The sequence below is a fragment of the Clarias gariepinus genome, unplaced genomic scaffold (assembly GCF_024256425.1).
Source record: "Clarias gariepinus isolate MV-2021 ecotype Netherlands unplaced genomic scaffold, CGAR_prim_01v2 scaffold_29, whole genome shotgun sequence".
Lineage (NCBI taxonomy): Eukaryota > Metazoa > Chordata > Actinopteri > Siluriformes > Clariidae > Clarias > Clarias gariepinus.
The window spans coordinates 940,001-960,000 of NW_026520996.1; the positions used below are offsets into that span (position 1 = coordinate 940,001).

Here is a 20,000-nt window from a genome sequence, read left to right on the forward strand (position 1 = left end):
GGCAACATTATCCGTAAGCATGGTATTAGTTTTCATTGTTATGCTGACGATACACAGTTATATGTCTCAGCAAAACCTGATGAGAAAAAACAGCTTACTAAAAATTTAGCAATGTGTGCAGGACATAAGAAATTGGATGCTAATTAACTTCCTTCTGCTAAATCCGGATAAGACAGAAGTTCTAGTCATAGGACCGCATACAGCTAGGAGTAAAATTTTAGATCACACCGTAACTTTAGATGGCCTTTCTGTTCCATCAAATGCAACAGTGAAAGACCTTGGTGTGATTATTGATTCCAGCCTTTCATTTGAAGCACATGTAGATAATATTACCAGGATAGCATTCTTTCAACTCAGAAATATTGCCAGGATAAGAAATTTATTGTCGCTAAACGATGCAGAAAAACTAGTTCATGCTTTTATCACCTCTAGGTTGGACTATTGTAATGCCTTCCTGTCTGGTTGTTCAGCTACATGCATAAATAAGCTTCAGCTAGTCCAGAATGCAGCAGCGAGAGTCCTCACTAGAACCAGAAGATATGAGCACATCACCCCTATCTTATCTTCACTCCATTGGCTCCCTGTGAAATTTCGCATTGATTTTAAAATACTACTCTTGACGTATAAAGCATTAAATGGTCTCGCGCCGCAGTACCTGAGCGAACTGCTAGTGTCTTACGAACGGCCACGCCTACTTCGATCAAAGGATGCAGGCTGCTTGTCAGTACCGCGTATTATGAAAAATACAGCTGGGGGCGGAGCTTTTTCTTACAAAGCCCCAAAGTTATGGAATAGTCTTCCAAATAGTGTTCGGGACTCAGACACAGTCTCAGTGTTTAAGTCCAGGCTAAAAACCTATTTATTTAGCCCAGCATTTTTATAAATAGATTTGCCATAGGTAAAGGAGCAGATCTGGGGGACTCATGGACGTAGAGTATTATGGTGAACTGGTATGTTTGGATGCTGTCTTCCTCACTCTCATTGATCACTCAGGTTTGCTGACGGTGAGGTGATTGTTTGCTTTACATCTCAGTTCCCCCTCATGTTTGTGTTTCCTTCTGGCTCCTCCCTTTTAGTTATGATGTCATAGTTAATCCTGCCGGAGTCTCTGCTTGCACTCTACAGTTAATATACATTCACATTATACATTGTGTGACTGTGACCATACCTAACTGCCATCTCTCCTCTTCTTCTCTTCCCCCCCCTCTTTCTTTTTCCTCTCTCCTCCTGTCCCCCCCTTTCACTCTTTCTCTCTCTCTCTCTGTCGAGCTACACATGTCGTTCCTGAGCTGCCAGTGATCCAGACTCCCTCTGCCCTCCGGACCTGTCTGACCCATCCTGGTGCCCCGCTTCTGGCTGAAGATCTCGTCACATGGATGCCCCGTGTGTCTCTCTGGGATGCGTCTGGTGTCTGGGAATGATTCTCTCTACCTAGAAAATGGTTCTGGCCTTGACTGGTGTTGTCAACTGTTTCTCTGGGGACTTGACAGTTCGATAGTTCATGACTGGAACTTCTTACAAGTCTACCTGGGTCTTCAATAACTACCTGGACTCCATATTAACATTAATTAACATCAGCTATTATAGCTGAACTGCCTCCCACCCTACACACTGTATGAGTGCAGATCATTTACTGCTTTCTGTTTCACCCAAATGAGGATGGGTTCCCTGTTGAGTCTGGTTCCTCTCAAGGTTTCTTCCTATTACCATCTCAGGGAGTTTTTCCCTCAGCACCGTCACACTCACCAGGGACAAACTGACCATTTTGATTCATACAAATTCACATTTCATACAAACTTAAATAATTCTTTTGACTATGTAAAGCTTCTTTGCGGCAATGAAAATTGCTAAAAGCGCTATACAAATAAAATTTAATTTAATTTAATTGAATTGAAAGTGACAACGAATCTTCTGACTCTACTTTCAGCCTTTCTCAAAGTGATTTATCCAGTCGCAGCTATGAGGTAGAAGATATTAAGCTGTTTCTCAGGGCAACAGATCACATTATCAGTTGGCTGATCTACTTGGTTCTAGGACACAAGGAGCTTTGGTCAGGTCAAGATTTCAAAGCATAGATCAAATGGATGCTTCAACAAAATTTTTCTTCAATTTGGAGAAAAAGAATGGCCAAAGCAGAAGCATCCATGCTTTACATTCTGAATCTGTAATTCTTTTGACAGATTTTTCAGAAATTCGTCAGAGAGCAGTTGCTTTTTATGAAAACTTATATAAAAGTGAAATCACTGCAGAGCAGAAAGATGAAGGTGAGTTTTTCTTTGAAAACTTACCCCAGGTGCCTCAAAGCCTCAACACTGAATTGTCTAGCCCTCTGAGTATGAGCGAGCTACAGAAAGCACTTGGTGAGATGGTGCCTGGTAAGACACCAGGTATTGATGGTATACCAGTGGACTTTTACAAGTCCTTTTGGTCAACAATAGGAGAGGATCTCCTAGAGATGTTGAACACCAGTATGGATGGAGGTAAGCTGCCTCAAAGTTGCCGAAGAGCTGTGCTGACTCTCCTGCCGGAAAAGGGAGATCTTGGAGATATAAAGTGTTGGCGTCCTGTTTCTTTGCTCTGCAGCGATTATAAGCTTATGTCAAAAATCTTAGCTAATAGATTAGCCAAAGTAATGGATAGTGTTATTCATCCTGACCAAACCTACTGTGTCCCAGGTAGATCAATTTTTGATAATATTGCTTTTATTCGTGATCTTATTGAAGTCTCCAAGATGCTAAACCTAGATTGTGGTTTTGTTTCATTAGATCAAGAAAAAGCTTTTGATCGGGTAGAACATTGTTTTTTGTGGAAGGTTTTAACTGCTTTTGGCTTCAGCGAGAAGTTTGTTGACTTCATTAAAATTCTTTATAGTGATGTGGAGAGTATTTTGAAAATCAACGGTGGTTTATGTACTCCTTTTAAAGCCTCTAAAGGCATGGGACAGGGCTGTGCCCTAGCTGGCATGTTATACTCTTTAGCAATAGAACCTTTGTTACAGCAGATAAGATGTAAACTTCAAGGTGTAATGTTACCAGGATGTAAGAATAATTTTACCCTGTCGGCTTATGCAGATGATGTGACAATATGTATTAATGGTCAAAATGACATCGACGTGTTATTAAACCTCTTGAAAAGCTTTAAAAAGGTCTCTTCTGCTAGTGTTAATTGGAGTAAAAGTGAAGCTTTTCTAATAGGGGATTGGAAGAATTATAAACCAAAACTTCCTTTTGGTCTGGAGTGGGGAAAAATTGGGTTCAAATATCTAGGAGTTTTCATTGGGGATGAGACTGTAACCCAAAAAAATTGGGAAGGTATAATCGAGAGAGTGAAAGGTAGATTAGAAAAATGGAAATGGTTGCTTCCAAAAATGTCTTTTAGAGGACGAGTTTTAATTGTCAATAATTTAGTGGCCTCTTCACTGTGGCATAAGTTTGCTTGTTTGGATCCTCCACTAACTTTGTTAATGAATTTACAGTCATTGTTGGTGGACTTTTTTTGGGATAAGCTACATTGGATCCCACAAAGTGTTTTGTTTCTATCTAAAGAAGAAGGTGGTCAGGGTCTTATACATTTACAAAGTAAAATAGCTGCTTTTAGGCTACACTTTTTGCAACGACTCTTAACTGCTTCAGATGCTTGTAACTGGAATGCTGTTGGAAGAGTGATATTAAACAGTTTAGGAAACCTCAATCTTGGAAGAACAATATTTTTGATGGATCCATTGAATCTTCATTTCCCTGCATTACCTGTATTTTATAGAAATGTTTTTAAGGTGTGGAATCTTTTTTCCTTTCAGAGAGTAGGGCTTCCAAACTCGTTGTATTGGTTGCTGGAAGAACCTTTAATTCATGGCAAGCGATTGGACTTGACGAGTAACTCGTCTTTTCCCGGGCTGAGCAATAACTTAATAATGTTATCACTTATTGATAACAAAATTGTGACTCTTGGTCGCTTGCTGAAAGTGACTGGACTTGATTTTAAAGACAATGAAGCACTTTCTCAAGTTCTTGGATTTAATTCTACTCGTGTTACGACACTAATTCTCCGGAGATGGGAATCAGCTTTAAGTGATCATGAGAGACTCCTGTTATCAGACTATAGGAACGGACTGTGTAGCCGCGATGTAGAAGACCCCTTTCCTCGATTGATCTTCGCTCCTAAATTGGATGAATATTCTGGGTTGTATCTAAAGGAAACCAGTTCCCTAAACGTTGATTTCTTTTCTTGTAATAAAAAGGTTTTGTATAAACATTGTACAATTGCTTTTAACAAGAAAATGTTTGTTGGCGTGCCTTTTTTACTCTAGAGGATGATAAAAAGCCACAGTGGAGAGTTTTTTATAAACCACCGTTGATCAGAAAGACAGGAGATTTACAATGGAGAGTTGCTCATGGTATTATTGCAACTAACGCATTTACTGTTGTTTTAAGTCCTGGAAGTTCTGATAAATGTCCTTTTTGTGATGATAGAGAGACTATTTTTCATGCATTCTCAAGTTGTTATAGGCTTGAACCTTTGTTTTCTGTTTTAAGAGAGATTTTTAGAAAATGTAATGAGGTGTTCTTACAGGTTGTTCATTTTGGGATGCAAATATGTTTTAAGGAAAAGATATACGTATCAAATGCTTAATTTTGTGTTGGGCCGAGCAAAGATGGCCATTTATTTGAGTAGGAGAACGAAAATTGAGCAGAATGTAGTACAGAACATTGTTACATTATTCTTTAACCTGGTGCAATCCAGAATTCTAATTGATTTCTGTTATTATAGGAGTATTGATGACTTGATTTTATTTCAGAACATTTGGTGTTGCAATGATGCTGTGTGTCCTTCTGGAAAATGAATTGATTTTTACGTTGTATTAAATTACCTCCGAGTTGATGCTTGTTAGATTTGTGATTATGTGACTTTCTTTGTAAATAAAGGATTTTGTGAATAAAAAAAAAATAAAAATCTCCCTCCCTCTCTCTCTCTCTCCCTCCTTCTCTCCCTCCCTCCCTCTCTCCCTCCTCCCTTCTCTCTCACACACACACAAGCTTTAATTTATTTCTTACCTCCTTCATTTCTCATTAAAAAATACTTATATAACCCTATTCTTCACGCTAGATAGTTATAGTGTGTGTGTGTGTGTGTGTGTGTGTGTGAAGGGGTGTGCATGTGTGTGTGTGTGTGTGAAGGGGTGTGTGTGTGTGTGTGTGAAGGGGTGTGCATGTGTGTGTGTGTGTGTGAAGGGGTGTGTGTGTGTGTGTGTGTGTGTGTGTGTGTGAAGGGGTGTGTGTGTGTGTGTGTGTGTGTGTGTGTGTGAAGGGGTGTGTGTGTGTGTGTGTGTGTGTGTGTGTGTGTGTGTGTGTGAATGGGTGTGCATGTGTGTGTGTGTGTGTGAAGGGGTGTGTGTGTGTGTGTGTGTGTGAGTGTGTGAAGGGGTGTGTGTGTGTGTGTGTGTGTGTGTGTGAAGGGGTGTGTGTGTGTGTGTGTGTGTGTGTGTGTGTGTGTGTGTGTGTGTGTGTGTGTGTGAAGGGGTGTGTGTGTGTGTGAAGGGGTGTGTGTGTGTGTGTGAAGGGGTGTGTGTGTGTGTGTGTGTGTGTGTGTGTGTGAAGTGGTGTGTGTGTGTGTGTGAAGGGGTGTGTGTGTGTGTGTGTGAAGGGGTGTGTGTGTGTGTGTGTGAAGGGGTGTGTGTGTGTGTGTGTGAAGGGGTGTGTGTGTGTGTGTGTGAAGGGGTGTGTGTGTGTGTGTGTGTGTGTGTGAAGGGGTGTGTGTGTGTGTGTGTGTGTGTGTGTGTGTGTAAGGGGTGTGTGTGTGTGTGTGTGTGTGTGTGTGTGAAGGGGTGTGTGTGTGTGTGTGTGTGTGTGTGTGTGTGTGAAGGGGTGTGTGTGTGTGTGTGTGTGTGTGTGTGAAGGGGTGTGTGTGTGTGTGTGTGTGTGTGTGTGTGTGTGTGTGTGTGTGAAGGGGTGTGTGTGTGTGTGTGTGTGTGTGTGTGTGAATGGTGTGTGTGTGTGTGTGAAGGGGTGTGTGTGTGTGTGTGAAGGGGTGTGTGTGTGTGTGTGTGTGTGAAGGGGTGTGTGTGTGAAGGGGTGTGTGTGTGTGTGTGTGTGAAGGGGTGTGTGTGTGTGTGTGTGTGTGTATACTCACTCTTCATATAAAGGTAGCTGTGGAAGTATGGAGGATTGCTGCCGTTCAGCAGGTTGACTCTTCCGTTGGAAACTTCTTCGTCTGTGTCTGCGGTCTCATCGTTCTCCTCATCACTGATGATGAGCTGCAGAGGAGAAACATCTGAAGCTTAGTGTACAGCTGTGTGTGTGTGTGTGTGTGTGTGTGTGTGTGTGTGTGTGTGTGTGTCTGTGTGTGTGTCTGTGTGTGTGTCTGTGTGTGTGTCTGTGTGTGTGTGTGTGTGTGTCTGTGTGTGTGTGTGTGTGTGTCTGTGTGTGTGTCTGTGTGTGTGTCTGTGTGTGTGTGTGTGTGTGTGTGTGTGTGTGTGTCTGTGTGTGTGTGTGTGTGTGTCTGTGTGTGTGTGTGTGTGTGTGTGTGTGTGTGTGTGTGTGTGTCTGTGTGTGTGTCTGTGTGTGTAAGAGATGTTTTACACAGAATCATGCATCAATAAACCTCTTGCTCAGGTTCTTCTTATAATTAAAATAAGAAGAAGAACAAGACTTTCCCTGCTTGTCATCTTTACACACACACACACACCCACCCCCCTTCACACACACACCCACCCACACACACACACACACCCCTTCACACACACACCCACACACACACACACACACACCCCTTCACACACACACCCACACACACACACACACACACCCCTTCACCCACACACACACACACACACACACACACACCCCTTCACCCACACACACACACACACACACACACCCCTTCACCCACACACACACACACACACACACACCCCTTCACACACACACACACACACACACACACCCCTTCACACACACACCCCTTCACACACACACCCCCCCTTCACACACACACCCCTTCACACACACACACACACACCCCTTCACACACACACACCCCTTCACACACACACACCCCTTCACACACACACACACCCCTTCACACACACACACACACCCCTTCTCACACACACACACACCCCCCTTCACACACACACACACACACTCACACCCCTTCACACACACACACCCCGTCACACACACACACCCCTTCACACACACACACCCCTTCACACACACACACACACCCTTCTCACACACACACACACCCCCCTTCACACACACACACACACACACACCCCTTCACACACACCCCTTCACACACACACACCCCTTCACACACACACACCCCATCACACACACACACACCCCTTCACACACACACACCCCTTCACACACACACACACACACCCCTTCACACACACACACACACACACCCCTTCACACACACACACCCCTTCACACACACACACCCCTTCACACACACACACACACACACACACACCCCTTCACACACACACACACCCCTTCACACACACACACACCCCTTCACACACACACACACACCCCTTCACACACACACACACACCCCTTCACACACACACACACACACACACCCCTTCACACACACACACACCCCTTCACACACACACACACACCCCTTCACACACACACACACACCCCTTCACACACACACACACCCCTTCACACACACACACACACCCCTTCTCACACACACACACACACCCCTTCACACACACACACACACACCCCTTCACACACACACACCCCTTCACACACACACACCCCTTACACACACACACACACACCCCTTCACACACACACACACACACACACACCCCTTCACACACACACACCCCTTCACACACACACACCCCTTCACACACACACACCCCTTCACACACACACACACACACACACACCCCTTCACACACACACACACACACACCCCTTCACACACACACACACACACCCCTTCACACACACACACACACACCCCTTCACACACACACCCCTTCACACACACACACCCCTTCACACACACACACACACACCCCATCACACACACACACACACACACACACACACACACACACACACCCCTTCACACACACACACCCCTTCACACACACACACCCCTTCACACACACACACCCCTTCACACACACACACCCCTTCACACACACACACCCCTTCACACACACACACACACACACCCCTTCACACACACACACACACACCCCTTCACACACACACACACACCCCTTCACACACACACCCCTTCACACACACACCCCTTCACACACACACACCCCTTCACACACACACACACACACCCCTTCACACACACACCCCTTCACACACACACCCCTTCACACACACACCCCTTCACACACACACCCCTTCACACACACACCCCTTCACACACACACCCCTTCACACACACCCCTTCACACACACACACACACACACACACACCCCTTCACACACACACCCCTTCACACACACACCCCTTCACACACACACACACACACACACACACCCCTTCACACACACACACCCCTTCACACACACACACACACCCCTTCACACACACACACACACCCCGTCACACACACACACACACCCCTTCACACACACACACACACACCCCTTCACACACACCCCTTCACACACACACACCCCTTCACACACACACACCCCTTCACACACACACACACCCCTTCACACACACACACCCCTTCACACACACACACACACACCCCTTCACACACACACACACACACACCCCTTCACACACACACACCCCTTCACACACACACACCCCTTCACACACACACACACACACACACCCCTTCACACACACACACACCCCTTCACACACACACACACCCCTTCACACACACACACACACCCCTTCACACACACACACACACCCCTTCTCACACACACACACACACCCCTTCACACACACACACACACACACACCCCTTCACACACACACACACCCCTTCACACACACACACACACCCCTTCACACACACACACCCCTTCACACACACACACACCCCATCACACACACACACCCCTTCACACACACACACCCCTTCACACACACACACCCCTTCACACACACACACACACACCCCTACACACACACACACACCCCCCTTCACACACACACACCCCTTCACACACACACACACACCCCATCACACACACACACACACCCCTTCACACACACACACACACCCCTTCACACACACACACACACACACCCCTTCACACACACACCCCCCTACACACACACACACACACACACACACACCCCTTCACACACACACACCCCTTCACACACAGTGTATCAGTATAAATCAGGTACAGTGAGTTCCCTGAGCTGTACCACGCCCCACTGAATTACACTATTACAGTTAACTCCAAAATTATTGGCACCCTCAATGAAAATAGCAGATTATCATTAATGTTACCATGAGATTAATAAGGTACACTATCCATCTAAACATAGCATGTTAATGGTCCCAGTTAGAGCTAATTAGATTTTTTTTAATCCTATTGTGATTATTTGGACATAATGAGATTTAAACTGCAGTATGTAATACAGAGTCTAACAGCTAATAACGGAACAAACCAGCTCATTAAGAGGATATTTGGCAATTTATAACCTCAAAATTATAAAATATATATATATATATAAGACTTAAATTATTAACAAGTTCTACATAAATTCCTGACTGTGTGTATATCACATGCAATAAACTGCAGCCTTTTGTGATTAAATAATCGCTCGGGTTCGTATCGCAATTTTATTTTTGTGTGATTAATCTCACAGCTCTAACTTTCATCACATTTGGAGAAATTGCTAACTATTCATTCAACAAAAGTAATCCAATAATTCTGCAAAAGTGTTGTTTCATCTTTGGAATAGTTGACTCTGTCCAAAAAAATATATGGCAAAATTATTGGCACCCCTGAAGTTTATCATCAATAAAATCAAAGGAATTTGTTTTTAGGAATGTGTCTTGATGTTTCCTTTAATCATCTCATCTAACCCTAACCCTAACCCTAAAGCCATTACCTGCCTTACTGTGGTACATATGAGTGAACACACAAGGGAAATCCTTTTGTTATCCATCAACAGGATAAGACCAAAGAGCACTCAAGTCAAAAGAGAAAAGGAAAGCCGTGAGCTGCTCATGCTCACGGAGGAGAATGCTTCCAGAGGGCAAAGACAAGGCGGGGTTTAGACAGACTGAACCATCCAACTTAGAAATTTAGAAATGCTGTAAAATTAAATCTATTTTTGGAGGAAACTAAAGTGTTTTTTGACCTTGCATACATGCAAACTTGTTTTAAGAGGCTAATTAAGCAATATTAGCAACCTTTAAAATGGCATAATAGGGGCCCTTTAACAACACAAAGTCAGGGTTTTATATCGGCCTCCTCAGTCTCCAGACTTAAACCCAGTTTAATAAAGTATTTATGGTCTTCAATAAAGAGAGCAGGTCACAAGAGGAACCTTTAAATCTCACTGAGTTGAAAATGCTGTGCTTGGTAAAGAGGTCCAAGACCCTCCACGTGAGCTCTCCAGGATCCAGACGAGAGCTGTGCTTCTCTTCAGGGCAGACTCCACCCAACCCTAATACTGAAATGTCAGGTACCTCTGCATTATTCTGAAAATTTGTTACTGAATTGAACCCTTATTTTGTTCCAAAAATCTGTTTGACAATAAAAGCCTGAGCCCAAAAATATTACATTAATTTCCATTAAGAGTGCCAATAGTTTTGAAGCTGAATATATCTAATAAATCTATATTTTTGTAAATGTAACTTATTTTAATTTAGTCTGTTGTTTTTATGTCTGATTTTAACAGTTATAAAACACACCCAGAGTAATTATATTATCAGATACAGATGTCTGCTTTCACTTCCTTAACAAGTTCTTAGTCCTTAAGGAAAAGAAATATATTTGGATCTTGTGTGGATCTTCACTTCTCAATTCTGACAAAGTTCAAGCAAATTGTGATTTTGATAACGACCAAATTCTAAACTCTCCTCAGTGGTCTTATTGTTTAAAAAGGAACTGAATCATGGCAGTGAAGTGATGAGGTCTGTTAGCTCACAGTGTTACGGAATCGTGGAGAATCTGAAATTTTGGGGAAACTGCACCAATATTAAAGGCTAGAACCTCAATTTCCAGGTACCACATTTTTTAACAAAAGAATTGAACATCAGTTTCTCACCGACTCTGCACTTTCTCTAAATGAGTCCATGCTGTTGTAGATGCAGCCGGATCTCCTCAGCACCTCCTCATCAGTGACATGTTCATCAGTAAGGTTCTCCAGCGCCTCCTCTAGTTCATACTCCTCCTGGTCATAATCAGACTCTGTTTCCTGCACCTCTGTATCCCAGCTCCTGAAGTCCTTCTGCACTTTACTGTAATCTCCAGAAGGGGGTGAAGGTGGAGCAGGAGTCTGTGTCTGCTCTAAAATCCTGAGATTTTTCAGTGAGGACGAAGACCTCGGGCTGGGACTCGAGCCGGATTTTGGTCTGGACGACTCCTGAGAGAATAAGGATGAAGAAGCTGAAGGAGATGTCTCCAAATATCTGCTGTATCTAAGAGAACATTTCTGGCTGGAATTCTGAGCAGAGTTTGGTCTGGACGTGGTCAGGGATCCCTGAGCGTATGAAGCAGAAGGAGGTGGAGGGTCTGAAGGTGCAGCAGGTATCTTTGAGGTCTCCAATATTTCCCTGTGTGTGAGAGGAGAACTTTCAAGCAATCCCTGAGCAAATGCTGCTGGTGGAGGAGGAATTAAAGACAACACATTCAGATCGAGCAACTCAGCAGCAGGAGGTGATGGCAGGTCTGGAAGTGGAACGCATTCATCTTCGTCCTCTGCCTGAAACCCTTCGTCCTCATCATCCTCGACCAGTGGAACCCCACTCTCATTTAGATTCTCTTCGCTGGACAGCGATGGCTCCAGACCTCCAAAGTCCAGCATTTCTAGGAATTCTGTAGCCACGCGTGATGCCTCCTTCTCCAGTCTGTAGATTTCGGCATCACTGCGCTGACGAAGCTCCTCTCGAGAACCTTCGTTCATCAGCGCCACTCCTTCATCACGCTGTCGCTGAAGACGCTCGATTTCTCGTTCCAGGCGCAAGATCTCCTCCATCTGCCGGGTCTCTTCTTCAGACGAGTACTGCAACACAAATACAGAACCACTTTCAACAAGAATCAACACAACCACTGACAGAATAAAAAATATTAGCTTTTTTCAGCTTTAAAAGTATTTAAGTCTTTTCTACATCCTGGCTTTACCTTGGAGTGATGATGGTTTGTTTCCAGCTGATTCCTAAAAAAAAAGAAAAAAAAAAGAGGAAGACACACATGGGTTTAGTGAAGTTTTCACAGAATTTTGAGGTGTTAGAAAGACTTGGAAATGAAGTAATTAAGAATTGGCGGTGGAGTCACGAGAAAGTTAGATTTACAGGATTTAAAGAAAGATTTAATGTTAATTTCTTTTAGAATGTCTTTTAGAATTAGGAAAAAGATTTTGTAAGGTTTTGTTAAATTTAGTTCAAGTTTATGAAATCTTGAGAGAGTTTAGATGGGATTGAAAGACTCGTGAAAATGTATTGATAAGGGTTGTAAAGGGAATATAAAACACATTGGGCACACTCAGGATGGAAGGATTTAGGAATGTCTTAAAATGTTTGTAATGTTTTGGACTGGGCTGGTTGGACCGAACCCCCCAAGACCCTGAATACAGGAAGGAGCGGTAAAGAAGTGAGTGAGTGTTTGGACTGGGGTGGTTGGACTGGGGTGGTTGTTTGTGGCATGGACTGGAAGGTCTGGTCAACATTGTAAGGTTAGGAAAATGTAGGAATGGTGCAGAAAAGATTGGGAAAACCGAGAAGGTGAGATTATAAATAGTTTAGAAGAGTTCATAAGTGTTATTGAGAAATGTCAGACACATTCTTGATTAAAATAGTTTGATTTGAAGTTTAGAGTTGAAATTTACACTGTCTGGCCAAAACAAAATCATGGTTAAGAATTAAATAAACCAATTCCGATTGGATAATGATTGATTTCGTACACAGCTGTGCGTGAAGACATTAACACAGTTACATTTAGGCATTTGGCAGACCCTCTTATCCAGAGCGATAAATATTTTTATCTCATTACACATCTGAGCAGTTGAGGGTTAAGGGCCGCGCTCAAGGGCCCAACAGGGACAACATGGTGGTCGTGGGATATGAACCTTGGATCTCCCGAACCGTAGTCCAACGCCTTAACCATTGAGCTACCCCTGGCCCCTAGAAGATGAGTCTCCTGCTCATGTAAAAGATCTTAATTTTTTAGAAGATTTTTAATTCTTTTGATTGTGTAAAGCTGCTTTGTGATGATGTAAATCGTTAAAAGCGCTATACAAATAAAATAAAATTGAATTGAATTAATGTGTTTCAGAAGAGACACAAAATTGTCCTGCATCCACAAAAGACAACAACTAGCTGGATAAAGCTGCTGAAGTTACTACAACTGAGCTGTAAGTGCCGTCTAACACATTATTAAACCCTGAAGAGATGGTGCTGAACCTTCAACTTTGGGAAACTTCAAAAAATTTAGAAGGTTTTATTCATTTGGAAGAGATTAGAGAACCTGTGGTATTCGGATGAGATATCCTCAGTGTCTTGCGTCTTTTGGAGCTCCTTTTCTTCTTCTTGTTTCCGAGCGTTTTCTTGCTCTATATTTCTCCGGAGATCCTCCTCCTCCTGCTTTTTCCGCAACAGTTCACGTTGCTCGTTCTTCCACCTCTCTTCTTCTTCTCTTCTCTTCTGCTCCTCCAGAATTCTCTGTTCTTCCTCTCTCCTTCTCTTTTCTTCTTCTTCCTCCTTCTTCTTTCTCTCTTCTTCCTCCCTTATCCTCCTCTCCTCTTCCTCCCTCTCTCTCTCCTTACAGAGTTGTTGATGTAGTCTCCGTGCGAGCCGTCCGCGACAGTGTTTCTGGAGAACGATGATGGCTGAGCGCGTGCACAGGAACGCTTTTCTCCAGAAGTGAGCTCGGTAGTTCTTCTGGATAGTGATGATGCTGAAGCGAATCTTCCTGTACTGCTTCCTGTTTTTTTAAATAAACATTTATTAGGCTCTTGTAATAATAAAAACAAATGTTATATATATATTGCTGCATGAATATTCCCAGCTGCATTTATCAAAACATTCACTGCAAAGTTTGTTTTATTTAACTAAATTGCCTCTTGTTCAGGCTCCGCACCCACAACTTTCACGTAGCGATAAGGTCTGTAGTGATGCTTGAGCCCTGAATGCAGGTGAGTGAATTTCAGTATTAAATTCTCACTGCAATCTGAATACAGCTGTTAATTATAATTATACCTTCTGTGATAATGCTATAAATGATTCCTAAAGCTACAGATTAGCGTCGAAATGAACCGTGTCTCGTCTAAAAAAAGCTGAAATATAATATCAATATATTGAGCTAGATATAATTTGTTTATTGGGAAAATGGTAGAGCGCCCTCTTCAGGAAAAGCTAAAAATGAAAACTCTGTATGCAGTGGACAGGACAAGCGCAGAGGGCACGGAGTCAACTTACTGCGATTCTGCACTACTGATCACACACACACACACACACACACACACACACTCACACACACTCACACACACTCACACACACACTCACACACACACTCACACACACACTCACACACACACTCACACACACACTCACACACACTCACACACACTCACCAGGTAAAGAGTCAAGCAAAAACAGACACATTCTAAACATACACACACACACACACACACACACACACACACACTGACCTTGCCACATAGCTCAGAATGTGAGCTCGAATCAGCATTCCTGCTGCTCTCCGCACCTCATCACGCTCTCGCTCCAGCTTCTGCTCCAACACTTCCTTCACAAAGACCTGAGAGAGAAAGAGAGACAGACAGATAAAGAGTTGGGGGGGGGGGGGGGGGGGGGCAGAGAAACTAAACTTCCATTGTGCAGTGTGACTTCCTGCTTTACCAGAAGGACTGGCTGTCAGCCAGAGACACGGCCACGCCCTCCCTCCCCCTCTCTATCCCTCCCTCCCTCCCTCCCCCCCTCTCTATCCCTCCCTCCCTCCCTCCCCCCCCCTCTCTATCCCTCCCACCCTCCCTCCCCCCCCCCTCTCTATCCCTCCCTCTGTTTTACACACAGTAGACATGAAGAGTGATAAAGAGCCGCTGTTTCTTTAACCCTTTCCTGCCTCACATTCCCAAACCAAAAAAAAAGTATTTACACAACGCTTTACACTCCACCACACCCTACGCCCTGCGCCCTACGCCCTGCACCCTACGCCCTATACTCTACTCCCATCCAGATGTCATATGGAGCCAGCCACTAGATGACACTTCTGCACTGATTTTATTAACATCTGGTTTAAAACTTTAACGCTCACCTACAAAGTGAAACCTGGACTAAGTGTATGTACACGTGTAGAATGAAGAGTTAATCTCAGAGCAGCGTTGGCTGTAGAAGAGCCTTCAGCCATGGAGCGTCAGGCAGAAACAGGGAATAAATGATCTTCAGATGACCCTCAACCTCCCGAAATACAATCAGCCTGTGTGTGTGTGTGTGTGTGCGCGCGTATGTGTGTGTGTATGAGAGAGAGAGAGAGACAGAGCTCATTCAGAACATGTTCTGCTACACACAATACTAAATACAAATAACATTAACTAAACTTTAACACTAAACTTTAACTAAAACCCTGATTGATTCTAAGCTGTAACTAACTTCCACTTAACAACATTCATTTTGCAGAAACACACGTCTCTGTTAGAAAAACATTTTTATATAACATTAGTGTGTTCTTCCTGCAGATATTACAAACTGATGCAGCTCACTCCTTAAATTCTTGTTTATTTTTGGATTGCCTTTTTTTTTTATCTCAAATTAGTGCTAAGAAATAATAAGAAATATAATATCACCCCACTGAACCATCCCACGGAACCATCCCACAGAACCATCCCCACAGAACCATCCCCACAGAACCATCCCCACTGAACCATCCCACTGAACCATCCCACTGAACCATCCCACTGAACCATCCCCACAGACCCATCCCACAGAACCATCCCATAGAACCATCCCACTGAACCATCCTACTGACCCATCCCCATAGACCCATCCCCATAGACCCAACCCACAGAACCATCCCATAGACCCATCCCACAGACCCATCCCACAGAACCATCCCCACAGACCCATCCCACAGACCCATCTCACAGAACCATCCCACTGAACCATCCCCACAGACCCATCCCACTGAACCATCCTACTGACCCATCCCCATAGACCCATCCCCATAGACCCAACCCACAGAACCATCCCATAGACCCATCCCATAGACCCATCCCACAGAACCATCCCCATAGACCCATCCCATAGAACCATCCCACAGAACCATCCCATAGACCCAACCCACAGAACCATCCCATAGAACCATCCCACAGAACCATCCCCACAGAACCATCACACAGTCTAATATAGGGTTCTGTATCATCTTGTAAATTTAAAAGTGCACTGCAATCTCACTGTCTGAAATCGTTTCAGCTGCAGAAGCGACATTCCCCAACAAACCCACCTTCACTAAGAGCACTGTGAAGTTAAACACGGATGAAGCTGAGCTTTGACTCAACCTTTAAAGAACCTGTTGAAGACTTACATTCTACAAACATCTCCTGTGGTCAAAGTTCTGATCTAATCTCCTGAGGATTATGAGTTTAAGTCAGTGCTGGGTCCCGGAGTTAAGACTTTATTCCTAAAGCACCTGGAGTGAATCCTCTGGATTAAAGGCTTTACAAACAGGATTTAGGAGAATCAGTGATGTGTGATGATGCTTTCTAACATGCAGCGCCTGTATTCACAAAGCTTCTTAAGCCTCAAAGTCACTCCTAGTGACGAAATGCTAAGAAAATTCTTAGAGTCAAGAAAAAACAGAGACATTATTTTGACATTTTCTTAGAATTTCCACTTAAATTTAGGAGTAAATATTATTTAGGATAAAAACTATTTACAAAACATCTTAGCCCTAAAAGCAGCTCCTAAACATTGTTAAGAGTAGAGAGAAGGACTTTTAGAGGCTTAAGAGTTTCTATAGCAGAGGACAAAATGGTGGACAGGACAAATATTCTCCAAACACTGAACGTAACAGTAAACACGGCTCTCCTGTCCAATCTGGGTTCCTTGTTCTTTTACTTCCTCCCGTCTCTCTTGGATTGTTGGCTTCATACCATCTAAAAGTGTAACTTAAACACACCGTCCTGTAATCATGGACACTGGTGAAAACTGAGACATTTTGCTTCCATCAATCTGAAATGGGTTACAAGTGATAAAATCAATACGATAAATAAATGTAAGAACTTAAATATAATAACTACTGTGTGGTCTTAAAGGAGACACATTTTTACCATCTGGCTGTTTAATTATCTCTAAGATATTTAGCCTTTAACAGGAACTTTGCATAAAGTAGCCTGTAGTCATGATTGTATATAAATAAATTGTATAAACACTATGACTTCACTGTCTGTTCTATTATAATGTATTCTATGTTTACAAAGAGTGCTTTTTAAGACCTTTGCAGAGGTCAGAGGTCAGAGGTTAATTTTTATCAACCAATCACAGTCCTTGAATTGCTGCATCATCCCTAGTAACAGGGTCGACCACACCCCCTCACTAAGATTAAGGAGTTAGTACTGTCCTTACTCAGAGTTGCTCTGAGAAGTTTCCTAAATCACTTTTAGTCTAGGACTCCCAGCTAGGACTTCTTAAGCTAAGATAGGAGCTCTCTCAGAGGATTCTAAGAAGAGTCGTGAAAACGAGCCCTGGTGTTTAAAACTCAGAAACACACTGATGCAGCTCACTCCTCAAATGCTTGTTAATTTTTTAAATGCCGTGTGTGTGTGTGTGTGTGTGTGTGTGTGTGTGCGTTTTACCTTTGTCTTGCCCAGTTGCCACTCTTTCCTGAATGCATCAAACACTCCGAGGACATCATGACATTTCTTCCGGTCGTCTCCATCTGTGATCCTTTTAGCTCTCAGAAGCACAGTATAGCTGTTAAACACACACACACACACACACACACACACACACACAAAGCCATTATATATAAAATCAGTAATTATAAAACTAGTGAAACTTTTGCCATAATAATGATTAATAATGCAGCTGTTCCATTTATTCATAGAAACAGAACTCTGAGGATCCCTGCTGCTGTTTCACCCAGCTTTGAGTTCAGAAAGTGTTATAAAACACATGTCAGTGTTTGTGTGTGTGTGTGTGTGTGTGTGTGTGTCTCACCGATTAAGGAAGTCACTGAAGGTTCTGCGTACAGGGAACCCAGCTCTGCGGATCTTCACCGTCTCCAACATGCCAGAGTACCGCAGCTGGTTGAGAACCACTTCCGGGTCGAACTTATTAGCGTGCTGAATGACACACACACACACAGACATGCACACACACACACACAGACATGCACACACACACACACAGACATGCACACACACACACACACATCGTATAACTGTGTTGTGTACGTTTCCATGAGGGTAAATAATTATTCAAAGCACTGTAATACTGTAAGACAGCACAGCCTTCTTCAGAGGACTCGCACTTCTAACACCCCAAAACACACACACACACACACACACACACACACACAATCTGTTACTTCCATCCATGTGAGGAGAGAGCAGGAGGAGGTAAAAATTGGGAATCTGTGTGAGATCCTCCAGCTCCACTTCAATTGGACGATCTGTGGACTCCATCCTAACTGGTTCTGGTTCCTGTTCTCATGGAATCATCTCACTTCTCTCTAAATGATTACATAACAACAGCCTTCATATCAGATGTCATGGAGGTCCTGGAGAAACTGTTCCTATAGGACCTCGGGGTCAGTTATTTTCTGGATCTCCTGCCATTTTCCTTCCAGCTTCAGGTAGGCCATATAACTACTGTCCATCTCATGAAGGAGCACGCCCATCTGGACGACAGCACTATAGTGAAAATGACTTTATTTGATTTCTTAAGTACTGTACATAAACCATCCTCCAACCTATCCTGCTGAGAGAGATGAGCAGAATGCAGATCTCCTCGGACTAAACACCTGGACCACCACAGGGACACATGCTCTCCCCCTACATGATCTTCAGCCTGTACACCACACAGTTTCAGTACAAGGGCAGTGGTGGCTCAGAGGGCTAAGGCACCTGATCGGAAGATCGGCGGTTCGATCCCCAGCTCCACCAGGTTGCCACTGTTGGGCCCTTGAGCGCGGTCCTTAACCCTGTCTGCTCCAGGGGGCGCTGTATCACGGCTGACCCTGCGCTCTGACCCCAGTTACGCTGGGATATGGGAAGAAGGAATTTCACTGTGCTGTAATGTATATGTGACAAATAAAGGCTTAACTTAACAGATGGGCTCTCCACCACCTTCAGACATGGTCTGATAACACTGAGGAGGTCCAACGCATCAGGGATGGACAGAAAATGAAGAACAGGGATCTGGACACATTCTAAGAGTGACATGAATAAAAAATGTCTGGTCTTCAGTGTGGTCAAGACCAAGGAGATGCTGAACATCAACCAGCCCCATGACCATCATGCTGAGCAGGTCACCACCTACAGATTCCTGGGTGTTCAACTCTACAACGGACTGGACAACTCTCAGGCTTTGTTTAGGGGACAAGTAAAGTCAATGTTCTGAGGAGGAACAAGTCCTTAATAGTCCCTAAAATCTTGTATTAGTCTGTGGAAGCCAGTGTGTGAACGGGAGAGCAAGTCAGAGAGGGAGATTGTGAGGTTCCTGCTGCTCAGCAGTGGGTGGCAGTGACCTTTGCCCTTTTGGGCAGGACCACAAGAATGTTCTATCACACACAAAAGCGTCTTCGTCCTGAGAGCTGGTCAGGAACACACTCTGAAAC

The 20,000-nt window shown here is 43.8% G+C and overlaps 1 protein-coding gene across 1 annotated transcript in view; it reads right to left on the minus strand.

Moving 5' to 3' along the window:
• myo10l3 (myosin X, like 3) overlaps positions 1-20,000 on the minus strand; it is an 89,233-nt gene that overhangs the window by 19,198 nt on the left and 50,035 nt on the right. Inside the window, exons 19-25 of the mRNA XM_053490567.1 lie at positions 18,380-18,504; positions 18,016-18,133; positions 14,857-14,963; positions 13,674-14,129; positions 12,333-12,366; positions 11,257-12,213; positions 6,127-6,250 (exon numbers count right to left, since the gene is read on the minus strand). Of these exons, the coding sequence (XP_053346542.1) occupies positions 6,127-6,250; positions 11,257-12,213; positions 12,333-12,366; positions 13,674-14,129; positions 14,857-14,963; positions 18,016-18,133; positions 18,380-18,504 (1,921 nt within the window). The remainder of the gene's footprint in view (positions 1-6,126; positions 6,251-11,256; positions 12,214-12,332; positions 12,367-13,673; positions 14,130-14,856; positions 14,964-18,015; positions 18,134-18,379; positions 18,505-20,000) is intronic.